Raw genomic sequence first — 19268 nt, forward strand, 5'->3', positions numbered from 1 at the left:
TTTACTAATTGAAGCTTAAAATACTCGGAATATTTTTTGCCTAGTTCATACTGGCTATCGTTACAATGGCCGACACAAACGCCCCCAAAGGACTTTCCAATAAGCTCCAAAACAAGCGCAAGAGACAAGCCGACGACGCTGCTCCCAAGCAAGAAAAGCCCGAGGCAGGCACACCCGCAGAGGGATCAAGCAAGAAGAAGCAGAAGAAGAACAAAAACAAGAAGAAGCAGGCTGAACACGATGAGCATCAGTCAACACGCAAAGACGGTATAGACGAGTCGATTGGCAAGATGGACGGCCGGTTGTTGGGCGATCACTTTGCGCAGAAGGCCAAAAGACATGATAAGGAGCTCTCTGCTGTTGAATTGAGTGATCTTTCGGTTCCAGGTATGTACACCTCCTATTGTTCTGTCGGCCAAGGCCGAGGGATGTCCTGGACATTAACAAATCTATAGATTCCGCATTCCTTGATACCTCTTCCTTTACCTCCACCCGAAAGCTGGAGCAACTCCCCGAATTCCTCAAGTCATTCAGTCCCAAGGGTGCCGACCTGTCAAAGTCGTCTGAGAAGAACGGCACTCCTCATACACTAGTCATTTCGGGTGCTGCTCTGCGAGCCGCTGATGTTGTACGGTAAGTGGGCAACTTTCAATCTTTTCTCTGGTATGAGTCGAAGCTGGGACTGATAATTGATGTTAATAGGGCACTCCGTTCTTTCCAAACCAAGGATAGCATTGTAGGCAAGCTGTTCGCGAAGCACATCAAGCTAGAGGAAGCTAAGCAGTTCCTTCAACGTGCTCGGTCTGGTATCGGGGCTGGAACCCCAACCAGAATATCTGATTTGATTGAGTCTGGTGAGTTTGCTCTGTTGCTATCTATCGATAGCTTTACTTCGTTATGTATACAGATGCTGATAATTGATCTTCAGGAACTCTCAACCTGGAGGAGCTGGAGCGCATTGTCATTGACGGATCACACATTGACCAGAAGCAACGAGGAATCTTTGACATGAAGGACACGCATATGCCGCTGTTGAAGCTTCTTACTCGGCCGGAGCTGCATCAGCGCTATGGGGTGAAGAAGGGTGTGAAGATCTTGGTGTTCTAATCTAACAGGGCGCTGATCTCGGACTTTTAAACTAGTATACGATTTGAATACATGCAAACTTGAAGGAATATGTTCATATAATTGTTTAGCGTGGTGCGTACTATGTAGATTTTGCGAACTATAAAAACCGAGGGCTTATCGGGAACCCTGTCTTCACCGCCTCCCGAGACCCGGCAAAAATTAAATTTCACTTTTCTCCGCCCGACTTTTTTTTTTGGAGCTTGAGTCTCGTTGCGCTGCAAAGTTCTCCACCTCTTTTCTTGTTTTCCCAAACTACCAGGACTTTCATTCGTCTTGTTTTCTTTCCCATCCCACCATTGTCCCTTTTCACCATAACATTTACCCCCCACACACCATTACAATGGGCGACAAGCGCAAGCTCGTGCAGGATGAGGTGGTCGAGCCCGAGGGCAAGAAGATGAAGAAGGAGAAGAAGGACAAGAAAGACAAGAAGGAAAAGAAGGAAAAGCGCAAGTCGCAGGAGGAGTCTGAGGTTGTCGCTCCCGCCGAAACCGTTGCCCCGGCACAGGAAGAGGTGAAGGAGAAGAAGGAAAAGAAGGACAAGAAGGACAAGTCCGAGAAGAAGGAGAAGTCCGACAAGAAAGAGAAGTCCGATAAGAAGGAGAAGCGCAAGGCCGAGGAGGCCGACGCCGAGCCTGCTGCTCCCTCTGAGGACGCTATGGATGTTGACGTGACCCCTACCGAGAAGGTGGACGCCGATAAGAAGGAGAAGAAGGACAAGAAGAAGGACAAGAAGGAGAAGAAGCAGAAGAAGGATAAGACCGAGGAGAAGAGCGAGCCCGTGGCTGAGACCGAAGAAGAACCTACCGCTGAATCCGCGGAGGGCGAGCAAGCCCAGAAGAGTTCCCGCTTCATCTGCTTTGTCGGTAAGTGATTCCAATCCAGATGGACTACCTCGAACCAAAGACACGGGATTAATCAAAGGAAATTCGCATATACAGGCAACCTTCCCTACTCCGCCAACCATGAGTCCTTGAGCAAGCACTTTGAAAAGAACCCTCCGGCCACAATCCGTGTCGCAACCAAGAAAGAAGACCCCAAGAAGTGCCGCGGCTTTGCATTCATTGAGTTTGACAACTACGACCGCATGAAGACCTGCCTCAAGCTGTACCACCACTCCAACTTCGACGACGGAAAGTACCCACCCCGACGCATGAACGTCGAGCTGACGTGAGTTATCCCCAATTGGAGAAGATGATCATCATTTCCAAGTCTTCTCCAAGAAAAAGAAGTCCAATTGAAACAATAGACTTACTAACTACCAATTCCAGTGCTGGCGGCGGCGGCGCCAAGTCCGAACATCGCAATGCCAAGATCCAGGCCAAGAACGAGAAGCTCAATGAGGAGCGCCAGCGCCAGGCTAAGGATATCCAGAAGGACAAGAGGAAGCACGACAAGAAGGCTGCCCCGGCTGGTGGCTCTGGTGCCAACGCAGCTAGCATGGACGGCGCAGCTGACAACGCTGGCGCTGGCAGTGCTGACAACGATCAGTGGGCTGGTCTCCACCCCAGCCGCAGAGGCCGTGTTTAAATCAACAAAAGCCGCTGGTTCACTATCATGGTTTACTTTAAATTGTCCCAACTCGTTGGTGCATCAGAACAGTGTACAGCAAGGTGTCCGAAGCATCTACAGGCAGCTGGACATTTTGATAGCCATGCATCCCCGGGAGCATCAGGTTTGGCTGGTTTTTTCTTATGTATTCCAAAAATTACTTACTTCATGTCTCTATTGTTTGATTTTGAAGATACCAATTCATATGTTCTTTTCTGTGCTTCCTTCCCGGCAAATATTGTTTTTAGGAGTGAACATCTATCGTGACATGGGCTACAGATAACTTAAAACGACCAGGGTATAACCTCAAGAGTCAACAACATCGCGAATGAATTGGGACAGACTATGAACTATGAACAAGGGCCAAGAGGGCCAAGACAAAAAGTATCCCCAAGAAAAACGGTCAATGGATTTCATCACAAAACAGCACTGAGAGGCCAGCGAAATTAAAAAAAAGCCTCTAACTACCCAGACGCCGTATTAACTATATATTATTCATTATAGCATACGAGAACATGGGGAGACGAGTCAAGCCAAACAAACGTGTTCTACAAGAGATTGCATTTGACTGCCTTCCTCCCGGATTTCGTAGCGGGACGGGGATTGAGAACGGCTCTATAATAGACAGTTAGAAAAAAAAACCGAATATATGCTAGTCCGGGAAAGGAGAGTGAAAACGCACCGGATGGCTTCGTCGAACACGCTCTTCAGGTTGCGTTGTGTCAGCGCCGAACATTCGAGGTACTTATGTGCGCGAATCTCCTTAGCCACGGCCAGGGCTTGTTCGTAGGAGACGGTCTCCATCTTGCGTGCGCGGAGGGCTTCCGTAGTGGCGCGGTCGTCTCTCAGATCGAGCTTGGTACCAACGAGGATGATGGGGACATTGGGGGCGTGGTGTTCGATCTCAGGGAACCACTAGAAGCGGGGGAACAGTTAGTCGCATAGAAATGGGAAGAGCCTCGTAGGTCTCTCATGTTCGGACCGTTCGTACCTTCGCTTTGACGTTATCGAATGATGGCGGGCTGACGATGGAGAAGCAGATCAAAAAGACGTCGGTTTGCGGGTAGGATAACGGTCTCAGGCGATCGTAATCCTCTTGTCCAGCAGTATCCCACAGTCCCAGGCTGATCGGCCGGCCGTCAACCATAACACTGGCCGTGTAGTTGTCAAAGCTGTAATGGAATCAATGTCCGTTCGGGATTCAAGGTTTCGCATTGAGGGGCAGTGGGTACGAACACAGTAGGGATGTATTCACCCGGGAAAGCATTCGTTGTGTACGAGATCAGAAGACATGTCTGGCAAGGGAATTGGATGTCAGCATCTATGGCAAGATTATACGGAGTAGGGATAGGGTGTCTGGGGGATGTACTAACTTTGCCAACTGCACCATCACCGGTCACCACACACTGCAAGCATGTCAATTAAAGCCGCGCATCGCTGATCGAATCAGATGCCCACCTTCAGTGACTGAGTAGCCGGACCCGTCGCCATGTCGCAAAAATACAATCAAACCAAAGCCAAATTCCAACAGGGGATGTTGGGGGAGGGGGCGGGTGTGAGCGATAAGGAGGACCGGATGACAACGATAACAGAAGGACACAATGGCAACAAGGGTATCTTCAGAATATTAGCTTTAGCTTCAGGGGGCTTTGAGGAAAGAAGCTAGGAGGTTGGAGCTAGGGAAAAGAGGGGGTGGGAGAGATGTGGAGACCAAAGAAAATGAAGATGAAAGGAGATTTGGAACTCACCAAAGAAAAAAAAAGATATATAAGGTGGAGAGAAGAAAGAGAGTCAGAAAGGGGAGAAAAAAGGGAAAGCGATCGGACTAGCTCCCCTAGCCAAAAGTCAATAGATTATTTCTATGAAGTGGAAGAGATCGAATTCAAATATGTCTCCACTTATTTCTAAATATTGAAAATGTGCGTATCTAAATATGTAGATATAGATTCTATATAACTAAATTGTGTTGCATCTGGACTACAAAGTCCCTTTCCCTTTCAAGGTTACTCCGTGTGTGATAGGGTCAAATCCTTCCTAAAAATCTCACAGACCTCCTATATATGTTGGTCAGCGATCACTAATGCACCAATCGCATGACAATTGAATCACGAGTGACGCCGGGACATGCCATGGCGTGTATTCGATATCGAATCATTATGGGAAACCCCAGGAGGGTTGTGCTTATGCATGGTCCATCAAGTGTCCTATTTATATCTACCCAACCACCCCGGACTATCAGCTATATATGGGATCCTAAAAACAAACAGAACCATCTAAATTCGCGACACACCCCTCGAACCACTCAGGAACCCACCTGCCCTGATCTCTGCCGGCTTCGTCAACAAAGTGGATAATTTTCCTGCGAAGGTTCGGAAATAGGGCGATTTGACGTGGGTCTGGATCGCCGCCTGGTTCTTATATCTATATTGTAGAGCCGATCAGAATCTTGGAAATTGTGGCAAAGATGCTCTTGCCAAGTTGATTGGGCCGAGGCACGCTCTCCATGCGGGGGAGCTATCAGTGAGCCCTGGAGAGGCCGACCTATATCGATACCCGATGGTTGACTTACCTCTCAACAATCACAATCTCATTCTTGTCCTTGATTTCATATGCGTAGTAGAGCAGTGTGTCCGGTTCGTGTTCTTGCACCTGTTTGATGACCTCGGTTACAAGAGTAGCTACCTGGAGAACAACACGATATGTTAGATATTTGGACTCTGAAGGATTATGAGGCTGGGCTGACTTCTTCAAACTTCTCTGGCTTTGGAATGAAAACTGCGGTGACGTTGATTTCGGACATGATGGCCTGGGGTTGAGTTGTTAGCCATGGGGTTAATGAAGTAGCACTAGTAGCACCAATAGAACAACCCACGTTTTCAAAGTCAAATTCAATGATATTCAGGTATCTTAAGATCGGATATTGGAATAATGACTTTTGAAGGAGCTTTAAGAGTTAAATATGTACTCCGTAAATGTATTGATCATATAATCCATATAATCCACCCATGGACATCGACCTCGGTCCAGGGCAAGTGGGGCATCAAGTCCAAACAGATGTACATGTATCCCACATATATAACTAGTTAACTGTGACTTGAATATATCGAAATATCGGCTATGACTCTTGATGCTTCTTTCATTCCCAGGTTCGATGGTATCTATCCAGCTGAACTTGAATATAAAGTTAAAACTATGTTTATTTATGTAATTCTAGCTGATGGTAAGGCGATATGCGATATGTACTCTCCAATACTTAGTAGTGACAATCAACTACATATCACTATAAAGAGTGTTTGATGGAAGTAGTTATTCAATTCCCTATGCATATGACAACATGTTCAACTACCTCGAAGCTGCTGGATCAGCTGGGCATGGAGAGAGATTACATCATCAATCAATGCCTCAGGCAGAACATGAATCAGCAACCGCCGAGATTCGTCTCGGCATCAAATCTCCCGCAAATCAACGTCCTCAAATCTGCAGTCAAGTTCCCCACATCCCTCTTCAGCGGGCCGATTTCTCCGATTTACGGCACATGGACTCCAGCACTCGTTCACGTATCGTGGGGTTTTATACCGGCTGAACGCAGGCTGATCTCAATGGATTTGGGGTATCGGAACATACTGGCACCGGATGGGCCACATTACTCAATCCCCCCGACCGACTTTCGGTCCCCCACTCTACCCCGGCCACCCCCGGGTATCGATTTCATGCAGAGAAGCTCGGAATCTTGCGAGATGGAGAAGGCTCCGCCTGTCACGGGCAAGCGCCGAGGTGGCAGCCGAAAAGCCTGTAATGAATGTAAGCAGCAAAAGGTGAGTCATGTGCATATCTCAAATTACTATGCAATTTTACCCAAACCCCGACCGTATCGGGTCTCTGACAATGGCGCTGATGTCTCAAACACTGATAGCTGAGGTGTGATATTGTTCAAACGCCAGCTGCGGCCTGTTCGCGTTGTCGCAGGCTTGGGATAGACTGTAAAGTTGAACAGTCATTCAAGCGCATCTCTAAGAGAAGGTAAACCTTTTTTTGTCTGGATTTTTTTCCTCTCTCGCATCTTATTGACTCTATTTAAATAAACAGGCGCAATGCTGAAATGGAAAAGGAGATTGCTGATCTCCGCCGCCGCCTGGGACCCAATTCAGATCATGAGCAAGGTGCAGAGCCTCACGAGCCTCATGGTGGTGATGAAATGTCCCATTGCTCAGAGGATGTCTTTGCTCGCCGTGACTCGGCCGCGATTGAGCAATCTCGACCTGTTTCAGTGCCAGTTGAATCCCACTCATCTATAACTACTCCTTTGAATATGAAAAGGGATGGTTCTATTATATCACAGGATGAGGGCCAATGGAGACTGGAAGATATTTGTCTCTCTAGAGCCCGAGTTCTTCGATTATACGAACAGTATGCGTTCTCCATTTCTTTGGCCCGCTTCTGCGATTAACATCTGTATAGATACTTTACTTATTACCACCCCTTTCTTCCTCTTTTGAATCCACCCAAGCCCCCAGAGGTGTATCTCAACCGATGCCCTCTTTTGGCATGGACTATGATCTGTGTTGCAAGTCGACGGTCTCAATATGAGCCTGGACTCTTGAGCGCACTGTCCGGACCATTTAGCAGGCTGCTTTGGTCAACCATTACCAGTGTCCCACAGGACTACCGGGTGGTCAAGGCCCTTTGTGTTCTGTGTACATGGCCTCTTCCGACTACAAGCCAGCGCACCGATGCAACCTTCATGCTCAGTGGCTTGATGATGCAGATTGCTATGCAGCTTGGGCTACACCGTCCGGTTCAAGCGGAAGAGTTCACAACATTCCGCATGGAAGTTCAAGGTGAAGCTCTAAAGGATCGACTACATACGTGGGTCATTTGCAACATCGTGGCTCAAAAGTGAGTATTTCCTTTCGATATATAGCCATTCATCACAGACTGACTGAGGATTCGGTAGTGTTGCGACTGGTTACGGCCAGCCACCGAGCACAATATATGACTGGGCCCTTGAGCCTGCCTCTTTGAGGGATGCCGACTACCGCCTTCCCGACGACCTGGCCATTCGGTTGCGTATCGAAAAGTTCTGCGACCGGGTGACCAAGGCATTATACAGTAGTAAACCCGAGCCTGCGGAGTTTATCAGTGCCGACAAGCTTGTGGTCGTGCAGGTTTTGGAATGTGAACTCAGAGACATGGATGTCGAGTTTGACGGAAAGATCTCCGGTAAGTCGTTGTCGTATCATTCCAATTTGGCACCGCTCACACTCGCACCAAGCAATCAACACGATCCATCTCCGTGCCGCAGAATTGCACTTCCGATACTTCATGTTCTTGGGGTCCACTGCACGAAGCGACGATCTGATCAAACTTTTCCTTGCAACAACCTCCTTCCTTGGTCGAGTACTAGATCTTGAAACATCGCCAGGTGAATTGATCGGCCACTCCACCAACTATATTCTTCAAATGATTGTGTCGGCCGCTTTTGCTCTCATGAAGTTGTTGAAGAGCAGCTTCAGCCGACACCTCGATTTCAACCATGGCAAGCTACTGTTCAACGGTGCGATCTCAGCAATTCGCCGAATCAGTGTCATGGATCACGACCGTCCCATTCGTCTTGCAGACATCCTTGCTCAAATGTGGAATGCCACGAGTCTAGAGCCCGCCGAAGAAGATGCTCTACAGCTTAAAGTCCGCTGCCGGATGAGTATGAGCCATGTCTACGACACCGTTTGGCGTTGGCGACAGCGGTTCCGACCGGTCAAAAGCCTTGAGGAAATGCAAGGTATGTTTTCTTTGCTTTTTTACCCCTTTCGTTGTTCTCTCCCAGTTTTTAACAAATTTCTTTTTACAGCTGCTGCCATAGCAGCGAACCAAGATATACTAGGCCCGGCAGGACACATGACGCGGCAACAGCAGGATAGCTCCCTGGAGGATCAATCCCTGATGATGCCAGCTCAGTTTGATGAAGGCGGAGCATTTTTCAGCGAATCTGGATTCTCGGAAGTCTTTGATTCTCTCAATTGGGTTTTTGATGGCATCCCGGACTCTTTTGTCGCACCTCCGGTTTTATAGATGCCATTAACTGCCATTGCGGATGTTTTTGTATAATTGTTGATATTTGATTCCCAGCGACGATACCAGAATAAAAGTGATTTTTACTACTAATAGAATAATGCACATAAATACGTCCCACTATATAACTAACTAACTACCTAACTAGGTACGTACAACTACGTACACAAGGCGAAGCCCAAGATCCACTTATGTGGCTGAACCCGCCATTACGTCTTGACCCCAAGAATACCACAGGGCTAAGGACATTCTTATAGGTTCACAACCTTTCAGCCCAAGTGAAACTCCAGAAGGCAGGCTGCCGCATTTCCTGTTCCTGGACTGACCTCATTTTGATCGGCTGCTAACCGCCATCTCCACCTTGCACTGATAATAATAGAGGTGGCCCGTGAGGCTTTCCGTTCCCCCCTCTATTTAACTCCTCCTTCTTGACATTCACACAAGTCAAGACCTTTTCCATGTCGGATCAAGCCCTACACGAATCCACGGCGATACCGACGCTCTCCGATGCGCCTCCGTTGAGCGCCGGTCGCTCATCCCCTAGCCACGGGGGCGACCCGACCCAGCCGACCCACGAAGCCATCTCAGACGAGCTGAAAGCCCGCCTGGACAAAGTTATCTACTCTGATGTGAGCAGTCACAGACAATGCACTGTCAGGTGCATATTAAATAAAAGGCGCAATTATATTAATGATGAGTAGATCGGCATAACCACACTCCTGACACGGTTGAAGCAAAGCGTGGCCTCCGCCAGGGTTCGTAGTCGCAAAAGGACTCCAACAACGATCGCAAACGCTGACACGGTATCTACTAGGATTTCTCAACTTTCCTGAAAAAGCGAGGGTCCCTTGAAGAAGAGCACGCTCAGGGGCTGCGGAAACTGTCCCGCGTGATCAGCGATGCGTCGCAACGCTCCGAGAACCGACAAGGAACATACAGTTCCAGCTACAAGGATATCCACCGAATCCAGGAGCGAATGGTAGACCATGGCCTCCAATTCGCCGTCTCCCTCCACCAGATGTCCGATGATCTGCACGAGCTCGCCGCCAACATCGAGCGTGGCCGCAAGCAATGGAAAGTAACGGGTTTAGCTGCGGAGAAGAAGGTCGTCGATGCAGAATCGCTGGCGGAGAAGGCAAAGGCCAAGTACGAGTCATTGGCAGAGCAGTATGACCGTGTTCGCACGGGAGACAAGCAGGGTGGAAAGTTCGGTCTTAAGGGCCACAAGTCTGCCGCGCAGCATGAGGAGGAGTTGTTGCGCAAGGTCCAGAACGCGGATAGCGATTACGGGTCTAAGGTTCAGGCTGCTCAGGCGGCGCGCCAGGAGCTGGTGTCTACCCACCGACCTCAGGTTGTACACAATCTTCAGCAGTTGATCGCTGAGTGTGACTCGGGCTTGACCCTGCAACAGCAGAAGTTCGGTATGTGCGATTCTTTTTTACAGAGGTGGGCCCATTGTTCCATTGTTCATCGGCTAATGATTTGCAGCCACTTTCAACGAGAAATTGCTTCTGGGCCAAGGTCTTTGCGTCAACCCTTTGAAGACCGACCCGAGCAGCGGAGCATTAGGACCTAAGAGCCTTGCCGATGTTATTCGCCAAGTCGATAACCAGAGAGATCTCCACGAGTTTATTTTAAGCCATGAAGGCAATCCCGGGGCTGTGGCTTCAGAACAGGTTAAATATGAGCGCCACCCTGTAGGTTCTGCATTGTTCCTCGATTGCTTCACTATACTAACACATTGATAGACACTCGGTGGTGCTGGGGCTGTTTCTTCTGCTTCTGCTTCTGCGGTACCCTCGCAACCAACTACTCAAAATAAGCGCGTGTCAGTTATGCCGCAGGCATTCGCCTCGAATAATACCTCTTCGCCGGCGCTTCAGCCACCGCATAGTGGTGACCGATTGCCGCAGTCACCTTATCCTCCGGAGAAGACCTTCACTCCGCCCCCAGCCGGCACACCTCCCTACCCAGTTTCAGGACCGCTTGCTCCGGAACCCGCACCCAAGGTTCAGGTTCCAATGGCAGGACCTCCCCTAATGGACAGGAGTTTACAATCGAATCTCCCTCCATTGAAGCCAGTATTCGGTGTTTCGCTGAATGACCTGTACGCCCGGGATGGAACGGCGGTTCCGTTCATTGTGTACCAGTGCTTCCAAGCAGTTGAGCTGTTCGGTCTGGATATGGAGGGCATCTATCGACTTTCGGGTAGTGCCAATCACATCAGTCACATGAAAGCCGTGTTTGACAATGGTAAGCTTGATCAGCCACTTGGCGAAATCTGGACAGCTTGCTAACCATACTCTCATATGAGCAGACTCATCGCAAGTCGACTTCACAAACCCGGAGAACTTCTACCATGATGTCAACAGCGTTGCAGGACTTGCGAAGCAATTCTTCAGGGACCTCCCCGACCCTCTGTTCACCACTCAGTTCTACCAGCAGTTTGTTGATGCCGCCCGTAAGTAGTATTCGCGTCATGGAGAGAGTCGATAATCTGGATTGACAAACTGACAATGAAATCGCAGGCTTCGACGATGACATCCAACGCCGAGACTCGATGCACGCCCTTATTAACAGCCTGCCCGATGCTCACTATGCTACTCTCCGCGCTATCATTCTGGTACGATCCCCAACAAGAACCCAGTCTTTCTTTCCACGCAGGTACTAACCCAGTCTATTGTAGCATCTCAACAAGATCCAAGAACACTATACCCAGAACCGTATGAACGCGGGCAATCTAGCCATTTGCTTCGGGTATGTCCTTTCACACTCCACATCCTACATAAACAGGGATGATATCAGATACAGACCCGCTAATTCTCGCTATAGACCAACCCTCATGGGCGCCAATTCCGGTGGCAGCATCGCCGATGCTGGGTGGCAGGTCCGTGTCGTCGAGACGATCCTGAATAACACATTCCAGATCTTCGACGATGACTGAATCAATTCGCCCCCGGCCCGTTCCTAGCTTCTTTCTTGTTTTGTTTATTGGAATATGAGCGTTGGTTCGCGGACCGACGTATAATGTTTGGTGCATCGCCTCCCGGTGCTCTCTTGAACCTCTTTTTCTTTTATCCATTCGTACCTCTTGTTCCTGTGTGTTCTGGTGTTTCCTCGGAGTGATACCTGTGCTACACATTAATATTGTGCCTTTGGGCCTTCCGATTGTACATATACATACTGCCCAGTCCTTTTAGTTTTGACTTTTGCCGGTCATGAGCAACGTATAATCGTGTTACCGATGATGTCAGGTTGAAATGCAGCAAATATTGGCCTATTTGGTATCATCTTAGTAGAAAGTACACAAGCTACTGCCAGCGATAAAAACCCAGGAAATTGGCTAGTTGGCATGGCTATCTGCCCTATTATCCTTTTCATGTACTTTTTTAGGGCATTTGTTCTAGGGCCAAGGCAATCGTGCCAAAGAAGCTTAAAATCTGAGAGTACAACATGTTAAGATTGATAGTAGATTGTGGGAAGGACACTCTGAGACATTGATATTCATTTGTACAAGTAATGGCTCAAAAGAAAGGTAGAATTTGATCAAAACAGGTGGCTATGGTACATGGGAGGTGTAAATGCTTCTATATCAGGGGTTTCCCGTGTCAAGGAAAGGGAACAGACCAGAAAAGAAGCTGACCTGAGCCTCTGTTCAGTGTTAGGCCCAAAATGAGGAGTTGGTAAACAAAAAGTAAGACAAGCAGGTGAAATAAAGGATATTGTGTCAAACCCATTTGCTGTTGATCCGGTGGGATGAAAACTCCTGGTAAGACATACAGTCGTCCAGTATTTGAGTTCCTAGTGCGGGTTTTGCAGTCGCAGTTTCCAAATGGCGGAGAGGTCAGAGGTGCAGAACATATCATTCTGACAGGAAAGAAACACAAATCACAGTTTGAGATGCGACTCAAATTTATTTATTGCCCATCGAGTCCTTGATCATGTCCAGACGCTCGAGGGCTGACAAGCCAGACATGAAGTAGGGGTTAGTCATAGCCTCATGCAATGAGGTGGGACTGATGTGGCCCCAGACTCTCCAGCCCTTATCCTGGTCGTTCCAGCGAAGATGCTGAATGACAATGTGCTCGACACAGTCCTGCTCCTTGGCAGAAACGGCCGTAGCTTCCGTAGGTTCCTTTCCGCTGGGGTTCTGGACCTGAGTCGTGGTTGTAGACTGTCGGCTCGTGATGCGCACGACAATTTGACGGATACCGGATTTGGGGATATCGGGGATGGATGTGGCACGATCTGAGATGACGCGGAGGCCGATGAAGTTTGTACTTGGCTTACGCAGGTATTTCACCAGTTTCCAGGTCACTTGCTCATTCTTCGGGCGGCGTTCGATACTTGTGCTGAGTTGCTTGAGGAGGCCGTCGCAGCAGACCTGGCGGATTTTAGGAATGTTGCCTCTATAACAATTCATAGCGGTTAGTCCCGCTCAAAAGTAAACGGAGAAAAGGCGCATGCTTACTCGGCAAATGCTGTATACATTTCCTCCTGTAGCTTTGCAGCGAAGTGGCGCCGCTTGCTTAGGAGAAGAGGAAGGGTGTTATCGCGCTTGCAATATTGGAGCAGACTGCAATATAGTTAGAAAGGATGATCTTTGCAAGTATATGGTATATGCAGCTCTTGCTCAACGTAACCGCCACCAAGGAGATAGAGGGTACCGAATATTCCAAGGATTCAGGGAGAACTAACCTGGCATGGTTGCTCAACCAGGCCTTGAGCCATGTCCATTCCATATGCCACCTATCGCGCGGTGCCTTGAAAACCGAAGGCATATCCCTCCACAACGGTCGGACAAAGGTACCTGGTAATATGCCGATGTCATTTGGCAGATCGGCTAACTTCATGCCCTTGGTTCTGGTTTTGAAGGACGGCTGCACTTGGCTTGGAGGGCGGAAATTCATTTGTCTCCCACGCCATTGTTGGGAGGTCTCGGAGAAGGCCCGACATTGTACGAAGGAACCAGATGGTACAATTCGAGCGGATGTGCCCGCGGGCATTCGTAGGGTAGACGCCATTGCGAATCGGGTTGAGTAAGAGAAGTGGTTCCTGGCCGAAGAACAGAAATCCGCGGAACTGTCAGTCACGTGAATCACTCCGGTCGACAGCAACAAGTAGCTCCCGGGGGATTCCTGTGAACGAAGCGCCCTCTTATCGAGGCAACAGCTTATATCTTCCTCGCTGTTTCTTTAATACGACTGTCATATGTAAAAAGAAGTTGATCGTATAGAATTAAACTGCCCCCGGAAAAAAGACACCGCCCGCCACACACTGGGTCTGATATCTGCCAATTAGGGGACTCTCAAACAGCTTGACAACAACCCAACTTTGAATCTTATCGAGAGCGAACGACTCGATCGCAACGCCCATACTATACCCCTTCCATTCCTTGCGTGGCGGCCGCATACGCCGCGATTCAGAATAAAGGCTGGCTCCTCCTCGACGTAATGCCTCTCCTCCACCATACACTCCCCACGGCTATTCACACCAACATCCACACCGTGGTCCAGACCTGAATCTCGCACGATCGACTCTTCCGCCCGGCTACCTCAGCACTTCCCCTGATCTACTACAAAGCCAGCTGGCTAAAGAGGTGGCTTCTCCATCTGATTCGGCTGTCCCGCCTTCCCCGACTTCCTCCACGTCCCATACCCCACTCAACAGCGATGGCCCTTCATCAGCACTGCACCCGCGGGTCGCTGTAATCCTTGGTGTAGACCGCAGGTGGTATATTCCCCTGTTGGTATGTCGGGCTCTGAGCACACTTCCAGCTGGCTGGTGGGGTTTGCGATGCGCCTTTACCTTCCTCGCTGAGTTGCTGCATATAAGGCCGGGTATGGGACGAGAGGGGTGGGCGGCGGCGATTGTTGGTAGTGTTGGACAGGAATGGGACGTTGAGAGGAGGTTCCGTGTGACGGAGGTGGCATTGGCTATTATGTGGGTATGTGATATTCCTACTTTGATATGTGGGCGTATATCTTTTTTGATATACTACTTACTAGTGTCCAACCGCGCACTTTTATACTGACTCCTGAATAGTGCTGTGCATCCGCATATCTTTCTTATTTCTTTGCTGATTGCATGATGTCTCGATGGTTGGTTTTCTCTTCTCTTGAACGTCTCACTGTGGTCCCCAATGCTAATATGTGATATACTCAGGCTTCTGAACTACACTCCACCGGCTGTTGTGATCCGACTTCTAACAACCAACGGCCTGATTGCATATATCACTTCTTGGGTCCTTTATCTATCTGGTGCATCCTCTGACCCCCGACTCCTTTTACCAGCTTGGATCTCCATAACAACCGTACGTTACCTTGGCTCCCAATTATTGATCTACCTTACAACAGCCACTAACCTTTCACCTAGTCTTTAACCTTTGTCTACCACGCAACGCAAAACCATGCAACCATCAAACGAGAAACAGCAGCATCGCTACTAGTCGTTTCTGTCGCAAGCTTCCTAAGCATGTCCTCACTCCTCATGCAGCTACATCTAACCCGTGAGAACGAACCAGAAGTGCCTGTCTTCGTTATCACTCGCAAACTTTGGGACTGGGCTGTGGCCATCTTCCTGCGCATGCGAGTTGCGGATGACCGTATTCCTGTTGGAGAGCTGTAGCTTGCTTACTTGCCCGCTGGTTACTGGGCTTTACTTTTCTTTTTCTGTTTCGTGATAACTTGCGAATTGACTTCCACAGTCTAGACAAGCTGGACAAGCGTTCTTGACTAGACAGGGGGTGGATGATTTGTACATTTTTTGGGATTTGATTTTGATTTAGTTGAAGACTCTTTGTCTTCGGTGGACTTTGTTGCGCTTATACCCCTGGCCTAGGGATGTTTTTCTTTTCAGACATGGCGATCTTTGATAGATCTAATCTATTATTTTTGTTTATTGATTGATTCACAATGCGAAATTCCACACTCTTAAACTAAACTGATAGATTGGGATCAAGTTCCCTATCTCGAATTTACTTTTATGTTGATGCATCATCTGGAATATGAGACTGAACAACAGTTCAATTTCCTGGTTTCCAAGCAATGGACTGCACCCTCAAGAGAGGGGCAACAACAGAGTGAGAATGGCACAAAGATTAAGTAGACGTTAAGAGACCGACAAAACGGTTCAGCAAAAGCACGCCCTTAGTTCAACCTGGATCTCCTCGATCAGCCAGACTGACAAATTGACCATGGGAATGCAATGGCAATGAGCAATACAGGCAAAGACAATCCCTTCCCTCAACGGATAAAAGAATGGAAAACACACGCAAAGTCATGAAAATAAAAAAAAAAGTGTTGTCTGTCTATGCAGATTAATGGGTATCTACCAACTCCTCGTTCCGTCATAATCCCGTCCTTAGAATAGCGGTCGAACCACCCCGCTCTCCCTGCCGATCATGCGGGAACGATAGGAAGGGGGCACACAGGTGTAGCGGGTCATTTCGACGAAGGGCCCAGGTCTAACACGCCAGGCACAAAGTGGTGGGGGGAGAAAGCAAGACATTCGATCGATGTGAAGGCCAATATTGTATACGGCCGGCGGATGAGGGATGCTTCCTATCCCACCGCTCACAGGGCAACATAAACCGGGAAGAGGGGACTGGAACAAGGCATGATGTTGGTGATGGGATTAGAACCCGTGGACCTAGAATATGACAGATTAGAACATGGTAATGGTGATGGAGGGCAGGTAGTGGGGCAGCGACATACCTTGATGGTCTTGGCATCAAGCTCGAGTCCCTCCTTCTTGTCAGTCAGGAACTCCTGGACATCCTTTCTCTGGTCTCCCTGCAGCTGAATCACCTCGCCCATCTCAGTGTCAGAGACGATGGTGCCATTGCAAGCTATGGTATGGTTAGAATCTGGCCCGGACACATATGGACAGGTCACAAGACATACCGAATTTCTTCTTGATGACCTTGAGAATCTTCTTCTGGTCGAACTTCTTGGGCAGACCCTGAACAGTGGTCAGAGTCTTGCGACCATTGCGTTCTGTTGTGGAACAAGTAGTTAGTATGTATCCCCCTTTTAGCGCCAGCGAGTCGCAAGAGTAGCCATAGGCGGTGAGCACAGGATAATGGACGTACGCTGAATCCGTATGTGGATATAGTTCTGAGACTGTTTAGTCTCGCCGGTATCTTCGTCGGCTTCGGCGAAGGGGTCTGTAAGATACACATGTCAGCCTCAGTCCAGTACCAAATTTCTACCCCGCCGTCATGAAACTCGGTGGAAGAGTGGTGGGGAGAGCTGAAATCCACAGCGTTGTCACTACACATGATGAGGGACGTATGTCTCATCCGCATACATAGTGATCATCGCTGTGGGTATGCGTGCGTGTGTGGGGGTGAAGCCCGATACGCGCCCAGGAGGGGGAAAGTGGCGAACTTACCGAAGGTCTTGAGGTTTTCGATGGACATAAACTCGGCCTTTTCGTAGTAAACGGCGTTTAAAATGGGTATTGATGAAGTGAGCGAAGGGCGAGATTCAATATCTCTGTAAAAGATCGGAGTGTGCGTGGTTAGGAGAGAGGAGATGCTGTGGTAGAAGAATGGGAGAGAAGAAGCGGCAGAGCCTTTTGAGGCAAGAGTCACGTTGTGGGGGAAGGCGGTGTGTGACTAAGCGATTCTCCCGTATCAACCAGGGCCGTGAACATTGTGATGATGCAAACTATTAGGTGGAATTCATATATAATTCTAATTCAAACTAGCAAATAATTGGCAATTATGGTGATAAGCAGACTTGCTCATCTTTGATCACAAGGGCAGAACTTGGTTTGAATATTGGTACATCGTGACAAGAATAGATAAGATGATCTCTCAATCCAGACTCAGAATCTGATGACCCGCGAACAATTGATCCATCGTAGTTCAGATGATGAGACTGTGGAGATTATGAGACGTATGTAGGAGGATATCAAGGAGGTTCGGACGTTCAAGTGGCCAGGGGAGTTGGTGCGGCGGCGCCGGTGGTACCGCCAGGAGCCTGGGGAGGCAAGAAGAGAGGGAAATAGGTCTGCAATGGTTTGTTAAGCTGAGTGCGTCGCAATGCTGTAGGTTTGGGATACGTACGACAACCAATGCCATCACTATACCACGCCATGAGATTAGCCTTGCAAGCACGAGGGGGATACGGAGAGTAACGAACAGGACATGAGAACCGACATGTAGGCCGGTGTAGAAGCGGTCTTCTTCTGTTCTGGGGATTCACCCAACCAGGACTGAAGTGAGAAGACGAAGGATACCCTGTTTCCGAGTCAGATAACCTGGGTAAACCATTAACTGCTCGCCTTGCTCTTACCATCCGATCATGCTGTGTCGCGACACTTGTCAATAATGTCCATAGCTCGTGTAAGATGCGCGACTCACCGGTTTCGGGTAAACATCTAAGAGATCAAGGTCAGGGTCAAGTTATCGCAAGGTCAGATGTTGGGGTAACGACTTACGGCTGCCATGGGCATAGTGCTCGACATTGTGCCTGTTGTATAGCTCAATCAGCCTTCATAGTCCTCATACTCAAGTATCCCATTGCTGAAACGAAGGTGTGGCGTACTGGAGATATCGGCATCGCTGCTGCTCTTGGGGGGATCGACATAGGGGATCGCTTTTCAACGTTAGCTTTGACGAGCCAAAACTTGAAGCAATTACTGCTCACCGAGATCAGCCCTGCGCATATCTTTCTTTGACGACATTGTGTTGAGATATGATATTAAGGTGATGGGTTGAGGTAACCAGAAGGATCGAACTGGCCACCCCCGTGCCAAGGCGGTGCCAGTCTGGGCTAGACTTTCCGAGAACACCCCGGATTGAATATCTCCGACATGGAGGGACATGGACATCTGGTTTTCTTACATATGTACTTTTGATTCTTTTATGCATCTGTATCTTCTGTATTTCCCGAATTGAGCCATTATTAATTGATTCCCCGCTCAATTTGAGAACATTGCAAGTAGGAACCGGAATACTTCAAGTTTGAGCAATAGATAAACACTTGTTGACATCCACTGCTATAGTTAACTGCTATAAATGTACCATGTACAACATACGATTTATATGGAAATAGACTCATTCGGATCTTGGCTATGAAATTAATAGCACGAAGACAATACGAGTAAAAACCAGCCGACACCATACAGGGTTTGTGTAATGATCTGGATGTGCTGCAGGTCAGTGTGATGGCTGTGCATCGATCACTTCCTACATAAATAACATGGTACAGCGGACTCCGTAGGCTTCAACTTACTCACTGCAAATCACCCCTTGCAGGTAGCATATTCCAGTCCTCACTGTAGTTTCATGGAATCTTGGATGGACATGCAGGTAGACATTGATCGGCAGCTCAGGCGGCATTTGCCATTAGACCCAGGCCAAGTCAAACATGCCACGGGGTGAAGAGTCAAACAATTGGAAATTGGAAATGCAAAGACCCGATGGACCCGATACGCGCTCTGCGGAATGTGGACTCATCGAACTCTGGTGATAAGCCATTTGGAAAGCCTCGGGGATTATGCCGCAGAGA

The 19268-nt window shown here is 48.6% G+C and overlaps 10 protein-coding genes across 10 annotated transcripts; 5 read left to right on the plus strand and 5 right to left on the minus strand.

The window, feature by feature from the left end:
- Positions 1-65: 65 nt before the first annotated feature.
- On the plus strand, positions 66-1107 carry N7471_008084 (uncharacterized protein; the record flags this gene model as incomplete). Its single annotated transcript, XM_057280803.1, has 4 exons — positions 66-387; positions 456-633; positions 703-854; positions 929-1107. 4 exons carry the CDS (start codon positions 66-68, stop codon positions 1105-1107), a joined length of 831 nt encoding a protein of 276 aa, XP_057135063.1.
- Positions 1108-1336: 229 nt separating this feature from the next.
- Positions 1337-2658, plus strand: N7471_008085 (RNA-binding protein; the record flags this gene model as incomplete). Its single annotated transcript, XM_057280804.1, has 3 exons — positions 1337-1994; positions 2070-2298; positions 2400-2658. Exons 1-3 carry the CDS (start codon positions 1469-1471, stop codon positions 2656-2658), a joined length of 1014 nt encoding a protein of 337 aa, XP_057135064.1. The 5' UTR covers positions 1337-1468.
- Positions 2659-3227: 569 nt separating this feature from the next.
- On the minus strand, positions 3228-4170 carry racA (putative Rho GTPase Rac; the record flags this gene model as incomplete). Its single annotated transcript, XM_057280805.1, has 6 exons — positions 3228-3294; positions 3362-3594; positions 3671-3851; positions 3916-3974; positions 4053-4085; positions 4138-4170. 6 exons carry the CDS (start codon positions 4168-4170, stop codon positions 3228-3230), a joined length of 606 nt encoding a protein of 201 aa, XP_057135065.1.
- A 782-nt stretch (positions 4171-4952) lies between these two features.
- On the minus strand, positions 4953-5479 carry N7471_008087 (putative quinol monooxygenase; the record flags this gene model as incomplete). Its single annotated transcript, XM_057280806.1, has 3 exons — positions 4953-5100; positions 5249-5361; positions 5423-5479. 3 exons carry the CDS (start codon positions 5477-5479, stop codon positions 4953-4955), a joined length of 318 nt encoding a protein of 105 aa, XP_057135066.1.
- A 613-nt stretch (positions 5480-6092) lies between these two features.
- On the plus strand, positions 6093-8748 carry N7471_008088 (transcription factor domain-containing protein; the record flags this gene model as incomplete). Its single annotated transcript, XM_057280807.1, has 7 exons — positions 6093-6494; positions 6674-6699; positions 6766-7086; positions 7138-7575; positions 7634-7899; positions 7952-8458; positions 8528-8748. 7 exons carry the CDS (start codon positions 6093-6095, stop codon positions 8746-8748), a joined length of 2181 nt encoding a protein of 726 aa, XP_057135067.1.
- A 458-nt stretch (positions 8749-9206) lies between these two features.
- On the plus strand, positions 9207-11692 carry rgd1 (putative Rho GTPase activator (Rgd1); the record flags this gene model as incomplete). The annotated part of the gene is made up of 9 exons (XM_057280808.1): positions 9207-9377; positions 9450-9503; positions 9563-10169; positions 10237-10445; positions 10497-11001; positions 11066-11209; positions 11277-11371; positions 11435-11505; positions 11581-11692. 9 exons carry the CDS (start codon positions 9207-9209, stop codon positions 11690-11692), a joined length of 1968 nt encoding a protein of 655 aa, XP_057135068.1.
- Positions 11693-12661: 969 nt separating this feature from the next.
- Positions 12662-13772, minus strand: N7471_008090 (uncharacterized protein; the record flags this gene model as incomplete). The annotated part of the gene is made up of 3 exons (XM_057280809.1): positions 12662-13157; positions 13220-13324; positions 13447-13772. 3 exons carry the CDS (start codon positions 13770-13772, stop codon positions 12662-12664), a joined length of 927 nt encoding a protein of 308 aa, XP_057135069.1.
- A 148-nt stretch (positions 13773-13920) lies between these two features.
- On the plus strand, positions 13921-15615 carry N7471_008091 (uncharacterized protein). Its single transcript, XM_057280810.1, has 4 exons — positions 13921-14695; positions 14794-14849; positions 14914-15061; positions 15124-15615. Exons 1-4 carry the CDS (start codon positions 14591-14593, stop codon positions 15373-15375), a joined length of 561 nt encoding a protein of 186 aa, XP_057135070.1. The 5' UTR covers positions 13921-14590; the 3' UTR covers positions 15376-15615.
- Positions 15616-16383: 768 nt separating this feature from the next.
- Positions 16384-17170, minus strand: N7471_008092 (translation initiation factor eIF1; the record flags this gene model as incomplete). Its single annotated transcript, XM_057280811.1, has 5 exons — positions 16384-16398; positions 16464-16597; positions 16653-16745; positions 16841-16915; positions 17143-17170. 5 exons carry the CDS (start codon positions 17168-17170, stop codon positions 16384-16386), a joined length of 345 nt encoding a protein of 114 aa, XP_057135071.1.
- A 514-nt stretch (positions 17171-17684) lies between these two features.
- On the minus strand, positions 17685-18441 carry N7471_008093 (uncharacterized protein; the record flags this gene model as incomplete). Its single annotated transcript, XM_057280812.1, has 8 exons — positions 17685-17765; positions 17822-17838; positions 17898-17995; positions 18051-18062; positions 18119-18135; positions 18196-18227; positions 18303-18353; positions 18405-18441. The coding sequence occupies 8 exons, from the start codon at positions 18439-18441 to the stop codon at positions 17685-17687; spliced, it is 345 nt and encodes a 114-aa protein (XP_057135072.1).
- Positions 18442-19268: the final 827 nt, after the last annotated feature.

Source organism: Penicillium samsonianum, assembly GCF_028829775.1.
Source record: "Penicillium samsonianum strain IBT 33392 chromosome Unknown utg000004l_segment0_segment0, whole genome shotgun sequence".
NCBI classification, from domain to species: domain Eukaryota; kingdom Fungi; phylum Ascomycota; class Eurotiomycetes; order Eurotiales; family Aspergillaceae; genus Penicillium; species Penicillium samsonianum.

Excerpts from the sequence above, each read along its gene's own strand:
- N7471_008091 (XM_057280810.1), top strand. The coding sequence starts at position 14,591 with ATGGGACGAGAGGGGTGGGCGGCGGCGATTGTTGGTAGTGTTGGACAG. Across the intron at positions 14,696-14,793 it reads TGGCATTGGCTATTATGTGG|TGCTGTGCATCCGCATATCT; the intron begins GTATGTGATATT and ends ACTCCTGAATAG. Across the intron at positions 14,850-14,913 it reads GATTGCATGATGTCTCGATG|GCTTCTGAACTACACTCCAC; the intron begins GTTGGTTTTCTC and ends TGATATACTCAG.